The following is a 19,462-nucleotide window of genomic DNA, read 5'->3' as shown; positions in this document are numbered from 1 at the left end:
CAAACCTTAATGAGTTCAGCTATACGGTCAGTGAATAGGGACTAGAGCTGCATAAGGAAGAGAATGGGGAGATAAGCTGCAATGTACGGAAACATATAGAGGATAGACATAGAATAGAGACAATTAGAGTGAGAGCTAACTGAATGAAAGAGAGAGAGACAGAGACAGACAGAGGGCCCTATATTGACAGCCGTAAATGGCAGTGCATGCGCACTGTTGCTCAAACAAAGACATGCTTCAAGCGAGCGGTAAAAAGCAGGACGTCGAAGCCAGGCCGAAGTTAGTTACCGAGAGGTTTGGTTAAAGACAACAAATAGCATAGTTGTGCGATCCCTTTAAACCGAAGGTGTCGGGAGGAGATTACAATCTAAGATGATGGCAATATCGCCGTGGTTCTGGCCAGTGTTCGCCATGAGGGCTTTTACGAGGAATTAAGCGTAGTGCCTCTTCTCAGGAGGAGTGCCCAGTGTGTGAGCTGTTTGAGGGACCCCCAGGTTAGGTTGACCCCTGTGTGAGGGACCCCAGAGATGGGTGAAACTAGTGTGTGGGGCACCCTGGGATGAGAGATGTGTGGGTGGGGATGTTTGAGATATGTCTGTGCAGAAAGCGCATGGGCGTGCTTTCTGCAGGGAAGGGCAGTTTGATGGAATGCCGTCACTACGGTTGAATATGCGCTCTGACTGCCATACCAATGAGCCTGACTCTATGGCTTTGCACTCAGGGTGCAGGTTTGGTACCCCGTAGCCCCAGGTTTGAGGCTTGGTGGGGCGACTATGGTACTCAACTATGTTATTCAACGTTAATTACACTGAAATGTACAATGCATCCAAAACCCCCAGCAAAATCAGAGTGGACATGTAAAGGCATTAATTTTCTACAAGGCTACTGGTGAATATGTGTAGATATAGAGACAATATTGGATATGCCAGAAACAGGGAAAGAACCTGGTGTGTAAAAGGCAATAGCAGCATTGACCAGTAGCCTGCATGAATGGGGAGTGCATAAGCGCCTAGAGACAATTGTATTGTTATGGTAGGCTTACGTTGAAGAATTTGGACGCCTGGACCAACATGAATGCAATCTCTTTCTGCATTCTGTTGTGGCCAAGAGATATTTTGTTAAAAAATATGCTAGTGCACGGCATTTCCTCCTCTGCTTTTGTCTAATTGGACTACAACATGTGAATACAAATATGACATGTGATATTTTTCGACAGATAAATAAATCAGACTTGGGCAGTGATGGTTTTTGATTGGCGCATTCATATGTTCCCTGTATGCGAAGAATATGTTGCCACGCCTATATCCAAAATCCACGCCTTGGTGGATAGTTTCATTTTGTTTAGTTTCATAGTTTTGACAAACTGCCTGGGCAGAATAAGCTGTTTTCACTGTCAAAATAGAGAGAGAGAGAGTGTGTGTGTGTATATGTTTGGAGGGACATCTTATTCCTCTCCCTCATATTGGACTTTGGGAACCTACACCGCAAACTAGACAAGCAGACACGGGATGCCTCTGGCAGTGTGTGCGAGGGACAGAAGGCTTCCACAAAACCTACACAAATTACAGAGCGTCTGCTACCAACGTCAGACAGCCACGACTGCCATCTTGAACCGCCTCAGCACTACCAGGGGATCTCTCTCTCTCCCTCTCTCTCCCTCTCTCTCCCCCTCTCCCTCCCTCTCTCTCTCTCTCTCTCTCCCTCTCTCTCTCTCCCTCTCCCTCCCTCCCTCTCTCCCTCTCTCTCTCCCTCCCTTCCTCCTCTTCCTCTCCGTGTGTACCTTTTTCTCACTCCTCCAATCAGCAAAGCAGCGACCCAAAGGCTGCAATAACCAGTAATTACACCACAATGTGCACTGATTGGGATCCAGTCGTCTCTCCAATCAAATCTCATGAATAAGAGATGGGGGAATAAAAACATTAAAATGATGAGGCATTAAAAATGCAGAAGAGATAGAGAGACAGAGGGAGGGGAAGATTTCAGCTTGGCCTCCTCCTTCGGGGCTTCATATACACAGCCTTTGGTTTCAACAAGAGACCCAGCTCATGTTTCAAGTCGCAGATGTGACGCAATAGACTTTTAGAGCCTGGCTCACTTTGAAGGTAAATACGTTTGGGAGGGATATGTAGGTTTTTGTTGTTTTGGCGGTGTACTTTGTGTGTGTATGTGCACATATGTGTACAGAGTGTGGGTGTGGTGTGTGTGTGTGTGTGTCTGTTCATACCTGAGACCTCCCCTTCATCTTCTCGGCCGGTGTCCACGAGGGTGCTAAAGAGAGTTCCGATGGGGTCTAGGGGGTGCCCCACCCACCCCTCAGGGTTGGTGATGGACGTGAACCCTTTATGGAGCAGGTCTGAGGAACCAATAACAGCACAGGTTACACACTCAGACAAATAATCACAACAGACATATTATACACATGGATCCACATAGACGAACATGCATAATATAATGTATTGTAATGTGTAATATGCACACAAACACAGCAACACACTCAGACAACCAGTCACATTAGGCATAATACGGTTTCACATACACAACTAAGCACAGAGCAGAAATGATAATATACAGACAACCAAACAAGCACAAATTAGCTCGCCATTCCAATTAGCCTGAAGCACAGACTAAAGGTCACTTGAGTTCACGGCACAGGCTGGTGCAGAGCTCACAGTAACCAGCAGGTCTCTCTCTCTCTCTCTCTCTCTCTCTCTCTCTCTCTCTCTCTCTCTCTCTCTCTCTCTCTCTCTCTCTCTCTCTCTCTCTCTCTCTCTCTCTCTCTCTCTCTCTCTCTCTCTCTCTCTCTCTCTCTCTCTCTCTCTCTCTCTCTCTCTCTCTCTCTCTCTCTCTCTCTCTCTCTCTCTCTCTCTCTCTCTCTCTCTCTCTCTCTCTCTCTCTCTCTCTGGTTAAAACATACAGAGCAGACTGAATGCAAGGTGTTTCTGTCCTGTGACAACTTGTCTGTAGTGTTGTCTGTGACTTCCTCATAGATCAGACGGGGTGTATGAAGCGCAGTGTATTACTCCTCAGAAGGGATGACTGCAGTGTATAATTTGACTGTGAAGAAAGCCCCCTTCACACAAATACATAGACACACCAATGTACTATGTACAGTTGCTGTATGGGGCCTCTCAATAGGAAGCTGAAGAGCTTTAAGCAACATCGGAATCTCCCTCTGATGGAGAGCCATCACTACGGTTGAGTATGTTACCAACAAGCCTGGCTCTTTGGCGTTGTGATCAGGGTGTAGGTCTGGTACCCCGTAGATCCCGTGGGTTCTAGGCCAGATGGGGTGACTGCTCACTTCCTTCACTACAGTCCCACTATGAGTGTTCTGCAAATACAATCTGTGCTTGACTAACAGATGACTCTGAAGCACATCTGGCTCAGATTGGCCACAAATCAGTCAGATCGGCGACATATCGGGGGCCAAATCAGGCCCAGACCGGCTCTTGTCTGAGCTACACTCGCATGATCGCTTACCTCAACACCTGGTGCTGAGCACGGTGGCTTAACATTGCATTCATGTTTAGTGGTGGCTACGCAGGCTCATTTGAATGTGAATTATGCGTTGGCACCTCTCCCTTTACAGATACTCATTAGCATTTAAATGCATCTGACTGGACTATATAGGCCATGAGAGGACCTTTAGCTGCTGCAAAGTGTAGCTGCCGCACAAAAGGCATTACTCAAACCGGGACTAGGAGAGATAGGAGAGATTCTACTAACTGAGTGGAATAGAGGGGGTGGGATAATTATGCAGACAGTTGCAGCAGTCATAGAATATAATGTTTTAGCGCAAATGTTTGAATGGGGGGGGACTTCAAAAGACACAGTAAATGTTCTCAGCATGGTGTGTGTGTGTGTGTGTGTGTGTGTGTGTGTGTGTGTGTGTGTGTGTGTGTGTGTCTGAGAAGGTAGAGTGTGTGTGTGTGTTTCTCTGTGTGCGTGTTGTACTTTCACACCTTTTTTGTGATTTCGAAAGAGCTCCAGCTGTTTCTGCTGTTGTCTTCGTAACGTGTTGACGATGGCGATGGCTAATCGCAGTGCCTCTCTGGGGTAGCCGTGGGACCGAAGAGCATCCACTCGTGCACATGCTGTGGGGACGTGCTCTACAGAACAGGGACAGTCATGTGTTAAAATACACACAAAGAAAGTTTGTGCACAAACTGAAGTGCACGTACGCACACACACAGATACCCTTCAGCGCACGCAAACACGCACTTATGAAACACAAAATCAACTGAGACTGTGTGAGAGAACTTGGACACACACACACACAAACACACACACACACACACACACACCCCCCCCCCCCACACACACACACACGGGAGACAGGTATAACATAGGCCCAATTCCCACCTACATTGAAAACTGCTCATTTGATGTTAATTAATTGTATTGGCGTCAAGTTGTAATAGGAGCCAATGTGTTGATACGGCAAAGCCGGACTGTTAATCTATCCCCTGGCGACCTATTAACAATAACGACAATCTCACGTGGGAATGCAAGCCACAAGATTCCCGTCTTCTCGAAAGGCAAGGGGGAGGGGGGAGGGGGGAGTTCTCCCCCTTCATTCACTACATTGTCACTGACATCAGAGTAAGCCCTTGTCCCATCGATGTCCCAGTATTTTTCTCAAGATTGTTTAATGTCTATGTGAAGCCATTTAGCGTCTTACGCAAGTGGTTGTGATCACTTTGAACCCAAGACTGTCTTTTATTGGGGAGCTGATTTTGAGAAATTAAACTTTGTCTCAGGCTACACAGCAAAGGGTGTTGCCTGGTTGCTATGCTAGCTAACTAGCTATCAATTTAACTTGAATAAGCTAGAAACCATCAGGGTGCCTATGCAGCTTCGCTGTTTGCCACCCAAATACACAAGTTTAACTACAGCTAATTATTCATCTTAACACACTCCAGCAACTGCCAACTGGCTCCCTAAACTAGAGTTAGAAAGTTAAGATAGCTGGGTTAACCCGCATGAGATCGTAACTATGACTTTGTTGAAGAAATAAAAAGTCTAGAAATAAAAGTCAGTTATGGCTGCCTACTAGTATCCTGACAAAGCAGCAAGACAGACAGATAGACAGGCAGGTCTGCAGAGGACCAGACCAGAACAGACAGACAAGATAGCAGCAGAGAGGACAGGAACACAGAGCAGGCCCAGGCCAGGTGGACACCTGCAGACAGCTCACACTAGCCTACAAGAGATACCTGGAAAAAATGTCCTCGCTAGAAGAGATTGCGTCATTGCGAGGTAGTTCTGTAGGCACCCACAATCATCTGGATTAATTAATTAATGTCCCTCAAGCATTAACAGAAGCAGTTGACTATTCTGCCTTAAAGGTGATGTTGGTAATGGAGCAAGCATAGAAGCAGGCCAACAGAAAGACATCCACAATATAGACAGTGAAACAAGACACAATGCAGACAGATAGGACAGACACTGGAAAAGACGAATGGACAGAGAAAAAAAAAAAAAAAAAAATCACAGTACACAAGGTGTGACAGAGCGACAGGCACAAAGACAGACTGACAGACACAGTACACAAAGTGTGACAGAGCGACAGGCACACAGACAGACAGACACAGTACAGGCACTGGAACAGCACACTGGACAAACACAATAGACAGTGAACAGACAGACAGTGCAGAGCAGTGAAACAAGCCGATAGATGCTGACAGATGAATCCAGGAACGCAGACAGACACACATACAGACGCAGACAGGCAGCCATAATGCTGACAGTCAAGAGGAGAACTGTGGTGTCTCTCTCACCGTGCCACAGGGGCCAGCCACGGCAGTCGAAGAGCGAGCTGTCAGTGTTGTCATGGTAACAGTAGTTGGTGTAGAGGTCCTCGCTGATGATGTGCTGCAGGTGACTGTCCTGCCAGTGGAGGTCACACGCCTCGATCGCCCGTGTGAACACCGTCCGGTGGGGCCGGCCTGGATCTAGGAGAAATGAGAGGTAGAGAGGGAAATAGAAAGTAGGAAGAGAGGGAGAGGGATAGAGAGAGAGAGGGACACGTGAAGAGAAAGAGAGAGGGAGAAGAGGAGGGGAGGGAGTAAGACAACAGGGACACAGATAGAAAGGGGCGGGGAGGGGGGGGGGGGGGGGGGGGTATAAGGTCAAACATCAGGAGAATAACACCAGGCTGTTCTCAGTCTGTAAAAGCCTCTGGGCCCCTTAATCCTGCCCTACACAGAGACAGACAGACAGACAGACAGACAGACAGACAGACAGACAGACACACACAGACACACACACACACACACACACACACACCTGCATGAGGGTACCTTAACCTTTCATATGCTGCAATACACAAACTAAAGGAGGTATGCTATGCTATACTATACTCCTTACAGAGAAACAATAATGTTTAAATAAAGCGACTAACACAAGCATTACAATCAATGTGGAGAGATGGGCAGAGGGATTCTTTAGAACCCCTGTGGAGTTGAACTGGCAAGGCAAAGCTTAACCAATACGGAGGCAAAGGGTTTCTCTTCCATAAAACCATCTTAATGCCATACTGTAAGTTGCTTTAAATAAAAGGTAACTACAACATTAGGAAATGTAAATGACGTGGTAGAATCGGGTTGTGTTACTAGAGCCATGTACCCCTTCAGGGTAAAGAACAGATCTAAGAGGTCATAAGGAAATGGAAAAGTTGATTAAAAGGTGTAACATTTCTGTTTTTTTTTTTCTCTGGTGCGTGCCGAAACTCACCTTGGTTCCCGTGGGCGCCCTGAGGCAAGGCGTTGGTTAAATTGGGCAGCTCGTTGCCGTGGTTACCGTCCTCCCAGGGGCACACGTCCACGCTGTTCCACTTCTTGAGCTGCCGGAGCCAGCCGGCCTTCTGCTCCGCCTTACAGTGGGGGTTCAGCACAATGCACATCCACAACGCACCTGGGAGAAGGAGAGGGGGAGAGAAAGAGAGAGAGAGAGTCAGTGTAAACATGGTGTCTATTTAGCCATTGCTTCCTAATCCACTGTCAGTGGGTAATACTTTTTCCAGGACAGGGTCCTGAGTTAGGGGTCAGGGCCAGTTCAAATTCCAGATCAAGTTCAACAGGAAGATACTTGATGTGCTCACACTTGATGTTGTGTCTGCCTGACAAAAATACAATGAATAGTTAATATATTGTAAGCACCTTAGGTATCCTACAAACATGGTTTTAACCAGGTTTTAAAGTAAAATTGCCAAACTGGGCTTGTACACTTGTCTAACTTTGTCTTGAATAGTTGTAGGCAGGGGACTAATCCTCTTGATTGAGACATACAGACCCCCCTGGCCCCTACAACATCCTCTAGAGGCCACATGACAAGGGCTGTAGACAGTTAGTAAACAGATTACTTAGATAGAGACAGATAGTGCGCAGGTCTGCTGACTCTCTGTGGGACCCTATCTACCTTCACAGCTCAATCAGGAGCTTCATGTACATGCTTTAGATAAGGGCCTTCTAAGGCCTAATCTCATTTCTTAGTTTTACCCAAATCCCTTGTTTTTAATTGCCCACGCCCACGCCAAAACAAAGGGATCGTTTTTTAAATATCCCTCTATGAAATGGGACAACCCCGTGAAGTCTTGCCCATAGTTTTATCAGATGAGGGGGAAAGTGCAGAAAATGTGCTCCTGGAAAGTTCTATTGACATTTTGAAGGGCGATTTTTGTTAAATGCATGTTATAACGATCCAATTACATATTCCTTTGCATGTACAGTAAACTAAGATATTCCAACAGATTGGGGAAAAAAAAATGTACATGATCATTTTCCCCAGACCATGTTCAACTGCCTCAGTTTGCAAAGCATTCTGGGAGTTTTTTTCTTCCACTCCGTTTGGAGTCTGCATCTGAAAACGCTCCATTTGGAGGGCTAGATATCCCCAGAAGAAACGGGACACTCTACCCTACACCGGGGGACTGTGCAAAACGGAGGTGGAGGGTCAAGAGGGGGGAGTTGGGACTGGGCCATATTCACGCTTTGAAGAAGGCCCCTGAAAAATCCCAGTACACTGCTAACAAACGGGGAAAGGCTTGAGCAGGTTGCTTCTGAGAGATGAAAGTTAAATGTTTCTTTGTCAGCGGACTAAATCAGTGTAGAGGCTGAAGTGGTGCCAGTGCAGCATGGCTCTTAATTTAAGGACCCAGTGGTGTGTGAAAAACTGCTAAATCATTTTAATGAACTGGCAAAACACCAAGTTTAATTTACCAAATGCATACAGTCAAATAAATTCACATTATATATTTGTTAGAGGTCAAATTCGGGGATTATCAAAGAACCAGCTGGAAGTCTGGTGTTGACCCAGAAGCAAAGAACCAAGATATAGATCACATTTGAGTGAGTGTGAGTGTGTGTGCTACAATATAGCATATACACAAACACCCAGACAGAGAGGGACATACAGCCACCGCGCAGTTGCCTGTCTGTACACACACACACACACACACACACACACACACACACACACACACACACACACACACACACACACACACACACACACACACACACACACACACACACACACACACACACACAGCTGCATGTCCCTCTCTGTCTGTGCATTTGTGTTTGAGAAGGCATCATGCTGTTGTGGTGTGTGTATGCGCATGTGCTTATGTGGTTGTGTGTGCGCGTGTGTGTATGTCCCTCTCTGTCTGTGTGTTTGTGTTTGAGAAGGCATCATGCTGTTGTGGTGTCTCCGTGTGTGTCTCCGTGTGTGTGTGTGTGTGTGTGTGTGTGTACGCACACATGTATGCCCCTGTTTGTGTATAGTGGGATGTTTGTGGCTTCTCATGGCTCATTTAATCACCTCAGTGCTCTGCCTGTGCAAGAACACACAGAGATTACCAACAACACCCACCCACCCACAACAGTGAGAGAGAAGGAGGGAGGGAGGGAGGGATGGTGTGTGTGTGTGAGAGAAAGGGGGGAATACAGATAGAAACAGAAATAGAGAGACATGGAAATGGAAAGAGGGGGAGGGATAGAAAGAGAAAAAAATGATCCCTGAAAGGAGAAGAGAAAGAGCAGGAGAGGGGGGGGGGGGGGGAATCACATGGTGAAAGCTAGAATGACAAGCACAAAAAAGAGCAGCAGAGAGAAAGGGGCAGAGAGAAAGTGAGTAGAGAGAGGGAGAGAGGGAGAGCAAGGAGGAGTGTGATGAGGGGAGGCAGAGGAAGCGCAGCAGAAGAAAGGATGGGGAAAAAGGAGGAGGGAAGAGGGGGAGGGGAGGAGAGGAGAGAGCCGCGTTAGCCTCCGCGCCTTTGTTTGGGCATCAAGGACAGCAGACAGGGGAGAAGAAGAGGAGAGGAGAGGGGGAGAAAAGGAGAGCAGAGGAAAGGAAAGGAAAGAAGGAGAGAATAAACAGTAAAGAGCAGTATGAAAGGAGAGTAGCGTAAAAGACAAAAGGGAAGAGCAGGAATACATACATTAGCCAGGATGCTAATCTACCTCCATGCTCCCACAGTGTATGGGACATAATAAGCTACAGCACAGTGCTGTGCCACAAACCGCACTACACACATCTCCTTTGCCATCTGCAGTACAAACAATACACCGGCACACACACACACACGCTACAATGGCAGCGAGTGCAGAAATCCCTAAACAAAGACAGAGGACAGACAGCTGTAAAAATAAACATAGCTTAATCTAACAACAAACACTGCTTTTTATTCTGACGTGCCTGCATCACTTCACGCACACACACACCTGAGCGCCCCTACCCCCACTTGCATGTGTAACGCCTCATCACCCACCCAACCCCAACCCCCCGCCCGCTCTGTATGAGCTGACAGCCTGACAGACGGGAGCCACGTCTCCCAGCGTGTGTCCATCATGATCACATGACTCACCCCGGCCAATCAGGACAGAGAGAGGGGGCTGGGCTGGGCTGGGGCGGGGCGGAGGGAAGCGCTCATCTGTCATGTTAATAAATCACACCCCCCCCCCCTTCAGGATCCAGTCAGTGGAGCGTCAGGGCAGACGTGAGAGGCGCTCCAGCTCGAACACAGCGGCTGTTTGGTGGCTCTCTGTCGGCACAGGGCGCCGGTCTGGCCTCTCTCACGGCCGCCTCCACCAACGCACAGCCGCACATGAAGATGAAAAGAGTCACTGACGCCGAGCAAAGCCCCCCCCCCCCCTGCTCTCTTACCCGACCGACCGACCAACCAACCAGACAGCCAGCCAGCAGCCGACTGCCTGCCACATTAATTAAAACAATATTTGGCTTTGCAGAACGAATTAAACCACACAAGCAGACACATGTGTACATGTTCTCATTCTCCCGCTCCCTCAGTCTTTCTTTCCACATACAAAAATGAATTAACACACACACACAAATAAATGGACACCCACACACACACACAAAACCATTTATCCACCTCATCTATCCCTCCCTTTCTTTTCATGGTTCTAATTTAAGCCTTCATCCTTCATCTCCTCCTCTCTGTGTGATGGGACCAGCAAAGAGCCACAAAGCCCCCAACAAGCTCCTATCCCATAATGCATCAGCAGCAGACCTAGACCAGCCAACCCGTTACTGATTAACCACTGAGGCTCATCCCGTAACGCAACAGGAGCTGAAGCTGACAGTACCAACCACCCACTCACCTGCCATCAAAATTCTCTATCAAAATAAAGAACTACCGGCATACCTAACAAACCTTTCTTCCAATCACAGACACAGTACCGAACAGGGCCGAGATCTCAGGGAACCAAAACTATGCTAATAATCAGCAAAACCCCTAACAAAATCATTAAACTGGAATCAAAATCCAGGGGGATTCCCCATGCAGAATGACAGAACCATTCTGGAACTAGTGCCTCTTTCAGTTAAAAAATTCTGTCTTTACACAGAATCACATAAATCCTCTCACCACACAGATATCCATTACTTTCTGTCCAATCACCTCACTGAACCAGAGTCTCATCTAGCCAATCAGCCGCATCCACCTCACCGAGCCAGAACAAATTCCAGCACATCACAAAAGAGTCCTTCCTGATGCAAAACACTCCAATCTTCATTAAACAAAGACAGGGATTGAGTGAGAGAGAGGCAGAGAGAGAGCGAAAAAGAGAGGAGGGAGACAGAAGGGAGGAGAGGAGGGGAGACGACTGAGTGTGTGTGTGAGAGAGAGGGATGGAGAGAGGGGTGCATAAATCTATTCCCTGCTTGTCAGTGGGGCTGCCCAACGCTTCGCCCATCTCTGCCGAGCCCACCTGACTGTGGGTGTCAGATTAAGTGCCTGGGATTTAATGAAACAGTCTTAGCATTATCGGACCTGTCAGGAGGGTGTGTGTGTGTGTGTGTGTGTGTGTGTGTGTGTGTGTGTGTGTGTGTGTGTGTGTGTGTGTGTGTGTGTGTGTGTGTGTGGTCTTCATAACGAAGGCCCCCAATTACGGAGGGGCTTGGAAGAGCTGACAGAACTAATGATTCATCTGCTGGACGGAGGACAGGAAAGACATAAAGATACAGAAAGGGATAGATAGATCGACCTGGAGGGAGGGAGGGAGGGAGAAGGAGAAAGAGAGGGAGAATGATAGAAAGATAGAGAGCATGTTTTCAACCCCTACACTTCTAGTCTATGTTTTTAATGGAGTTAGGCCTCTCCTGTCTCCTTCTCTCTGTGTGTGTGTGTGTGTGTGTGTGTGTGTGTGTGTGTGTGGAGAGAATAAATAGAGAGAAAGAAAGAAAGACAGAGAAAGAGAGCTCTCCCCAAGTGAGAACATGACTACCTGAGCAGGGCCATACTGGAGCAGGCTGCCCTGCACTCACAACATGTTGGGGCCTGAAACACAAACAAACTTACCGTGGCCCCACACTCAGGTTACCCTCACATGTGGATGCCAGTCCTAGGAGTCTGTGCGCACACACACACACACACTTTTACCTCCAACTCCAATATGCCTCCTCTGCCAACCACTCTTGGCTGTACGAATGCAAGTCGAGCCCCACGATGGCACTCTACCAGGTTAGCTCCACACACACACACGCTCATGTACATACACACACACGCACACACACACAGGCCCTCTCCTCATCTGATACTGGCTTCACCCAACATCCCAGCCCTCCTCTCATCCGCCCACACTGGCACCCTCCCTCTCCTGAAGCTTGCTAAGACTTGAAGCGGTGCGACGGCCATTTTTTTTTTCCGGAGCGGCCGTCGAGGATGCTTTAATGAACGGATCGCTCCTGCGCCAGCCTCTCTTGCTCAGGGAGACCCTGAGTCGTGTGTTGCCGTGCCCACGAGTGCCCAGTGCCAAGGCCAATCTGACGAACCATCAGAGACTCTGAGCGTTGGCAGGCAGCGGTCGATGGTGAGCCAGTCACAATTAAACTGATTATGCATCGCCTGCAAAATTTTGCCAATTTTCGCTCCAGTTGGTGGCACAGATAGGCGCGGACGAAACACTCGACCCAGTCAAGTGGATTTTTAGTGCCACATTTTTCCCGTAAAAAGACCAGAAAAAGACTGCTTTCGGTCTGTAAACGATAACTTGGCCCAACAGAGCAGTTATTCGTCATAAATCATGGGATGTAGATAATTATGTTGGAGAGGGGGGAATCGCAGATGTGTTATCGTAATGGTGGCTTCAAAGCAGCGGCCCCTTCCGAGCAGCAGAGACTGAAGTAACCTCACTTCACTGCAGGCCCCTGGAGTCCCTCGATGGAACAGAGTATGCAATATTGATCAGGACCAAATGCTGTGAATGTGCAATCTGGAAACAGCCGTGTATCCTAAATGGACGTCCTTGGAGGAACGGGTGATGTTCTCACACACACACCCTAAGCTAAAGGAGTTACAGCTTAAGCTGTAAGAGTTTGGAACAAATAGAGGAGAGGTTGGAACAAATACAGGCAAATGGATGTGTGAGCAACCAAGCTCAATGCAGTGCTGACATATGTGTGGTTTGTGGTGTAGGCGTGTGTGTATGGTTTGTGATGTAGATGTGTTAAGAGTGTATCAGTGTGTGTGTGTGTGTTTGTGTCTCACCGAGCTCGTCCCAGAGCAGGCGGTACTTGTCAGTCATGCTGGTGCCCTGCTGCCTCCAGAGTGCTAGCCGAGGGTCGCCCATGAACTGCTCCGTGATGAGGGTGAGCATACGCGCACCATTGGAGTCACGCATCTTCAGCATCTCGCGCACCTGCCAGACAACACACACACACACACACACACACAGAGGGATGTAAGCACAAACCCACATACACAGAAATAAGCATGCACACACGGATACAGATGTAAGCGCAAACACACACATACACACAAGGAAGCACATCCACACACACAGATATAGGCAGGTACACACACACACACACACACACACACACACAGATATATGCAGGTACACACACACACACACACACGTGTTCACTCACACCCATAAAGGTTGGACTTGTGTATTTACACTTTGCATCACAGTACTAGAAATGCAATACATAATTTCCAGCATACCCTAAACAATATTAATCTCCAACATGCTAAATAGGGCAAAAACAGGGCCAGTAAAGCACAGTGCTGCACTCGAGCCAGTGAAACTGTTTCTGCAGGAGTGTGGCTGCATGACGCGTGTCCTGTCCTACCTTGGAGAAGAGCAGGTTGAGCTGCTTGCCCGAGCCGTGGTAGCCTCCCTGGGACAGGAAGAGCTTGACCTGCTCCTGGACCTGCTCTTCGTCCAAGTGCCAGCAGTTTTCATCGTCCACGCTGGCTCCGGCTGTGGGGTCCGGAGCCCCTGGGATACACAGAGCACATGTCAGCATAACTCTCTATACACACACACACACACACACACACACACACACACACACACACACACACAAACAGTATGCTACATCTCATATACACACAGACACACAAAGCACTTACACACGAAGCACAAACCCGTACACACCCACATACAAATACAAACAAAACAAGCACATACCCCAAACCAACAGAACCCCACTTTCATCAATGAGTTTCACACAAGTGGGCCTATGTTTTATCACAGTTAAAAATAGACACAAACATGACATAGCTTTGCACATACATGAACACACACAGCCCTTCCCAGAAGTGTACATACAACGCAAACAAACAGACACATCTCATTCATGTTTGCGTTCAAATTTCTGTCCTACTTAATATAATATAATAAAATCGATATAGACCCATGCTACATGACGCATGAAGAAATATTCCTGTTCCTGAGAATGTCAGGTTACTCTCTAACCAGAAAACAATAGAAAAACAAAACAAACACAGCTCCTAATATTCAACAAGAGATTTACTTTAGAGATTTGTTTGCATTATGGCATTCTTTATTATAGGGAACAAAGCCCATATCACAGACTAATGGCGATCAGTAAGCCGATTAGGGCTCATTATCAAGAAGCTTCCTGAAATCCGATCAAACAAGCCCTTTTCCCTTTCCCAACACGTTCTTTTCCCAGTGTTTGAGCCAGAACTGGAGGGCTGGCTTCAGTGAGACTACACAGTCTTCCCTAACACACACTCTTGAGTGTTATCTCTCTCACACTCACACACACACACACACACACACACACACACACACACACACACACAAACAAGAGTGGTCCCATACATACACACACAGAGACACACAATCAGAGTGCCCCCCAATCTACCTCTAAGCGACACACATGATAAGGAAGGAGTGGAGCTCTTGCCACTGTTCTCAGATTGATCTACGCCACCTCACATGAACAGCACTGTGACGTAACGTTGAACCAGTTCATCACTACAAGACTGCTGGGCCAGAGCATGCTCACCTAACCACCACCTGCTCAGCCTGTTTATAGCATCACATGCTAGCTTAAGCAATACTATTAAGAAATTCTATCCTGTATTCTAGTGTGTGTGTGTGTGTGTGTGTGTGTGTGTGTGTGTGTGTGTGTGTGTCAGGTGCTGTATGCCTTGTTGTAGAAACGTGTTTAAACGGAAAAGTAGTGTATAATACAGGCTTGTTAGCATCTCTCACCATGAACTTGGTTGATCTCGGAGTTCTGTGAGAGGATCTCATCGGCGAGCTTCTGGGCGGTGGGCAGCACCTCGGTGTGGTGCACAGTGATGAGGTACTGCACAAACTTCTGCAGCTGGTCCCGGTTCATCTGGAAGAGTGTCTCCGAGATGGGCAGGTGCAGTTTGACCTGCTCGGGCCGCCGTACGCGGTACAGTGAGAGCGCCACTACGTGGGCGCAGTAGAAGATGTCCTTGTTGCCGCAGCCGCATGTCACCGAGGTGATCTTACAGCGGTCGAAGCTAATGGCTACGCTGCACACCACCTCCGGTTCCGACGGTGTCGCCGGCTCTGTGACGGTACCACTGAGATGAAAGCCTGAGAGAGAGAGAGAGAGAGAGAGAGAGAGAGAGAGAGAGAGAGAGAGAGAGAGAGAGGATGGTTTAACACTCTTTTATTAACACTCTTTTATTTAGACACATTTCATGGGTGCAAACCTTAGCCCTGAAACCTCGGTTAATTTACATGTAGACTCCACCCTCAGCACCCCAACACTAGAAAATGCTAATTTGTCATAAGCGTACTCAATAAAAAAGGATGTGCCAACGGAGGATACGACAACACATTTTGAGGACGGCTGGAAAATCAAAACAGGCACACATACGACCGCAAACGACAAATACATCCCAGCAGGCATGGGCACACAAAACCACAACCAAACAAACAACCACACACACACACACCAAGACATCCTAGTAAGTCTTCACACAAAAAGCAACCACACACCACATGCTCACACAGACAAACACACAGACCCCTTTGAGTACACTGGCACTTAGTTTAGTCCAGACCTGTAATCCACTACATCATCTCCAAACTAGCGTGTAGGTGGTCTATTAAAACGGATGTTGCTTCGGGCTGCTACCAACACAACACCTACATATTCTACTCCAGCTAAGCGCTCTCTTTCTCTTTTCATCACCCTCTCTCTTGCTCTTTTTCTTGCTCACGCTATTTCTCACTCAGTCTCTTTCACCCCCCCCCCCTCTCATTCCTGTCTACTGATGAGACGCACATTCTTTGAGTCTTTGCACCCGACCCATAGTGGCAATGTCCTTCCAAACCAACCAGACTCTCAGCCAAACACATTTCCAATAACCAAAGCATTCCCCAGCTCCCTTTCACTGCAGCCTGGAGTCTATAAGAAATGCTTGCTTTACTTTACAGCTTTACTTTTACCATCTGTGAAGTGTTAAGTCAAGTCTTAGTATTAACGTTGAACTGTTAGTTGAAGGAGTGGAGTAATGTGGACCCCCCCCCCCCCCATGTGAATCACATAACCTGCTCTGTTGATGGCATGTAGGCTATCATTTATTAACATGGAACACCATTGCCGACTTGAGTACTAGAGGACCCTCTGACTGCAATTCGGAGCACCTAATTATGCAGGCAGTCTCCAGGTGCCGACTCGCTTGATTCTGTTTATCTATCTGGCGATTAAATACTAGTGCAATGAACCCTGTAGTGAGTCTTATAAGCAAAATGATTTTCTCCAAAATGCTCTCGGTGGAAAAGAGAGAGAGTAATAAAACTAAAGTGTAGACTTAGGGGCCAATATAAACAAACGCCGTGGACCGTTTTCGCCCATTCATCACAGACCTAACGAATCAACCGCCGGAGAAGTTCTCATTCATCACAGGCACAACGAATCAACATTTGGTCGGACTGTTTAAACATCTCGAACAAGAGAGTGCAAATGTCTCACACCATGGCATGCAGGGCACACTTGCATGTTTCTCACACACACACACACACACACACACACACACACACACACACACACACACACACACACACACACACACACACACACAATGAAAAGAGAAGAATCATGGACATTGAATTAAAGTCCGCCTAACTGTTCTCCTATGGAGTCAGTAGTAGTAGCTATACCGTTTCCACAAGTTTTTTTCTTTCCCATGTGACCCAATCTCATGTTCAGAGTTAAAAATGTTTGTTGCCTCTACAAACCTGTAGCACTCTGTACTACTTCAGACAGAAGATCGTACACAAAACATCGTATCTGTGTTTTATGTGGATACTCTGTCCGTGTGGGGTGCAGCTGTGAAAGCCTGTGCTGAGGCCCAGGTTAATGGGATTGATGGGAATGAGACTAATTAATGTGTTTTTAATTAACACATCCTCTGGCTGGTCAGTCATTTGAAACCACTGAGGTAATGGCCACTGGAGAAAGGGGACTGCAGACAAATGGCTCTCGCTTCCTTTCTCCCACTGGGCAGACACCAACAGCTCAGACGGAAGATGACCAGCAGTGGACTAGAAGGTACGTTTGGAGAAATGAGGATGAGGCCTACAGGTTTAGGCCTACTAGCTAAATGTTAATGCTAAGTGCTGTAAGGAATCTGTGCTGTTCTAGCTGCTAGCAGAGTTAGCCACAGCAGAAGTCCACCCCGACCTTTAATGCGCTGTGCAGATGCAAAAATCATTGGCAGGCAGAGATGCCCATCTCTCTAGGAGCTTTCCTTATAAAGAGCAAAATGAACTCTTCAGTTGCTGATTATAGAGCCCAAAGAAAGTATCTATTTCAGTAATCGCATTTAAATGATGATAAAGATGATTCGCTTATATGTTCTCGAAAAGCATCAGTTACGGTAGCGTTAAAAAGGTGTCCGGACTATTTTGTGCTTTCAAAGTGTTTGTGCTTTCAAGGTATTGTGTCGTAAAGCATGATAACAAAACTAAGAACAATTAGTTAATTAATTCAATTGTTTGTGTCCATGTGAAGAGACTAGGACATTTCAATGAAGCAGTTTTAGCAGTTTCCTGCAGACTTAATTTCTGTGGAAAGAAGTGGTTTTATGTGGCCTGAGAGAGGGAAATATAGACATGGTGGGCAGAGTCTTAGGTCTCTTTGGCTCAACTGATATTTAAAATAAGCAAGGTGGTGATCTGGGAGGGGACGAGAGAGAGAGAGATCACATTGCCAGTATTTACAGAGATACCCATAATGCACTGCTTGATGTTGCTTATATTAAACACGGAGGGGGCTTCCATTATAGCACGAGACAAACACCAGGCTGTTTACTCAGCGCTATGCTGCTGCTCTGAGAGTCACGGTGGGGCCTTCTGATAGGGTGGCTTGGCCCCTGCGTATGTTTATTCTCTTCTAGAACACTCTCTCTCTCTCTCTGGTGCCTTCTAACCTTAAGCCTCAACCAGCAGCAACTAAATCAGCCACATTTCATCTACGAGGATAAAAGAAAAAGAAAGAAAAAAAGAGAAAGGAAGAGAAAAAAAAAAAAAAAAAAAAACTCCTCTCGCATTCCACCCCAGTGACTATACAGCCCCCTGAGCTCCACTTCACTGGTGGATGGACCATCTGCCACATGAGGGTCTTTGTTTACCGTGGTTCTCAGACACGAAGGAGCTGGATGGGGGGCTAATCAGTGGTGTGGTTCTCCCCCTCACTGCTTCTGCTTGCTGCCGTGTTGACAGGAGAGCGACATGGACAAAAACATGCTTGCTATTTGCGAAATTCCAATTTTTTAGCATTCAACCATGCTAAGAACTGCTTATTACATGTCTGATGTAGTGTTTTATTTCTCCTGGGGTGATCTGGTGCTTGCTCGCCTGCCTTTCTGTTCTCAGTCGCAATATATATGCAGTGGGGCATTTTTAGCATGTTGTTAACATGGCAGAGATTTCCTCGAAAAAAGACCCACAGATCCTGATCGCTTGGCAACTGAGAGCCCGAGCATGAACCAGCTTGTTTGCCTCTTCAGACCACCCAAACAGAGACCAGATGAAAACCTCCACTTGCCCTACACCAGCTCCCACACGGCCCTCCAAGCTCACCACTCCAGGACTGAAACCAGCTACGGAGAAACATGTCAACATAATTAAAAATGAAAATGCTGAACTAAATATAGACACATCCTCAGAACAGATGCCATTTTCTTCACTGCTTTCTTTTGAACTACACTGACTTGATCAAAAGAGCAAACAAACAAGAAAAAAAATATCATGAAAGCATGTAGCACTGCTGTTGTATATGTTCCTGTATAAGTTGAAACACTGCATCATCTATAACCGGAGTGATTTGATCTACATGCAATGGCTCAGCAACCAAGTAATCACTACCCTGCTTCTTCAAATCAGAATATTTTACTTCAGGTCCACAAGCACTCCCATCATTTTCCCATGGCTTTGAGATGTTCTCATATGATCCTCTGGTTGATGAGAGCCTGTGATTGGCTGCAAGCTAAAGTGGGTCCCCTCTGTGTGTGTGGTCCGTTTATGAGGAACAGCAGGGCTTGGCCTAGGCCTCTGCCCCTCTGGCCGAGCTGAACTCCCAGCTCACCCACAGGAAGCAGCCATAGCCATGACAGGCAGCAGACACGACTTAAAACACAAGGGAAACATGACCAACCGCCACCATCATCATCCTTACTGAGGAAGTCACTCAT

The 19,462-nt window shown here is 47.1% G+C and overlaps 1 protein-coding gene across 2 annotated transcripts in view; it reads right to left on the bottom strand.

Moving 5' to 3' along the window:
* Positions 1–19,462, bottom strand: part of zswim6 (zinc finger, SWIM-type containing 6) — a 52,664-nt gene that overhangs the window by 11,199 nt on the left and 22,003 nt on the right. The window contains exons 2-8 of one of the 2 annotated variants that reach the window (XM_012817247.3): positions 14,997–15,353; positions 13,600–13,748; positions 13,013–13,163; positions 6,736–6,915; positions 5,781–5,954; positions 3,963–4,109; positions 2,225–2,353 (exon numbers count right to left, since the gene is read on the bottom strand). In XM_012817247.3, the coding sequence (XP_012672701.1) occupies positions 2,225–2,353; positions 3,963–4,109; positions 5,781–5,954; positions 6,736–6,915; positions 13,013–13,163; positions 13,600–13,748; positions 14,997–15,353 (1,287 nt within the window). The remainder of the gene's footprint in view (positions 1–2,224; positions 2,354–3,962; positions 4,110–5,780; positions 5,955–6,735; positions 6,916–13,012; positions 13,164–13,599; positions 13,749–14,996; positions 15,354–19,462) is intronic. The other variant, XM_031577158.2, reaches the window with a different exon arrangement.

The sequence above is a fragment of the Clupea harengus genome, chromosome 12 (genome assembly GCF_900700415.2).
Source record: "Clupea harengus chromosome 12, Ch_v2.0.2, whole genome shotgun sequence".
In the NCBI taxonomy this organism is placed as follows: domain Eukaryota; kingdom Metazoa; phylum Chordata; class Actinopteri; order Clupeiformes; family Clupeidae; genus Clupea; species Clupea harengus.
The sequence above is the reverse complement of the archived record's forward strand: the minus strand, read 5'-3'. Positions and strand labels throughout refer to the sequence as shown.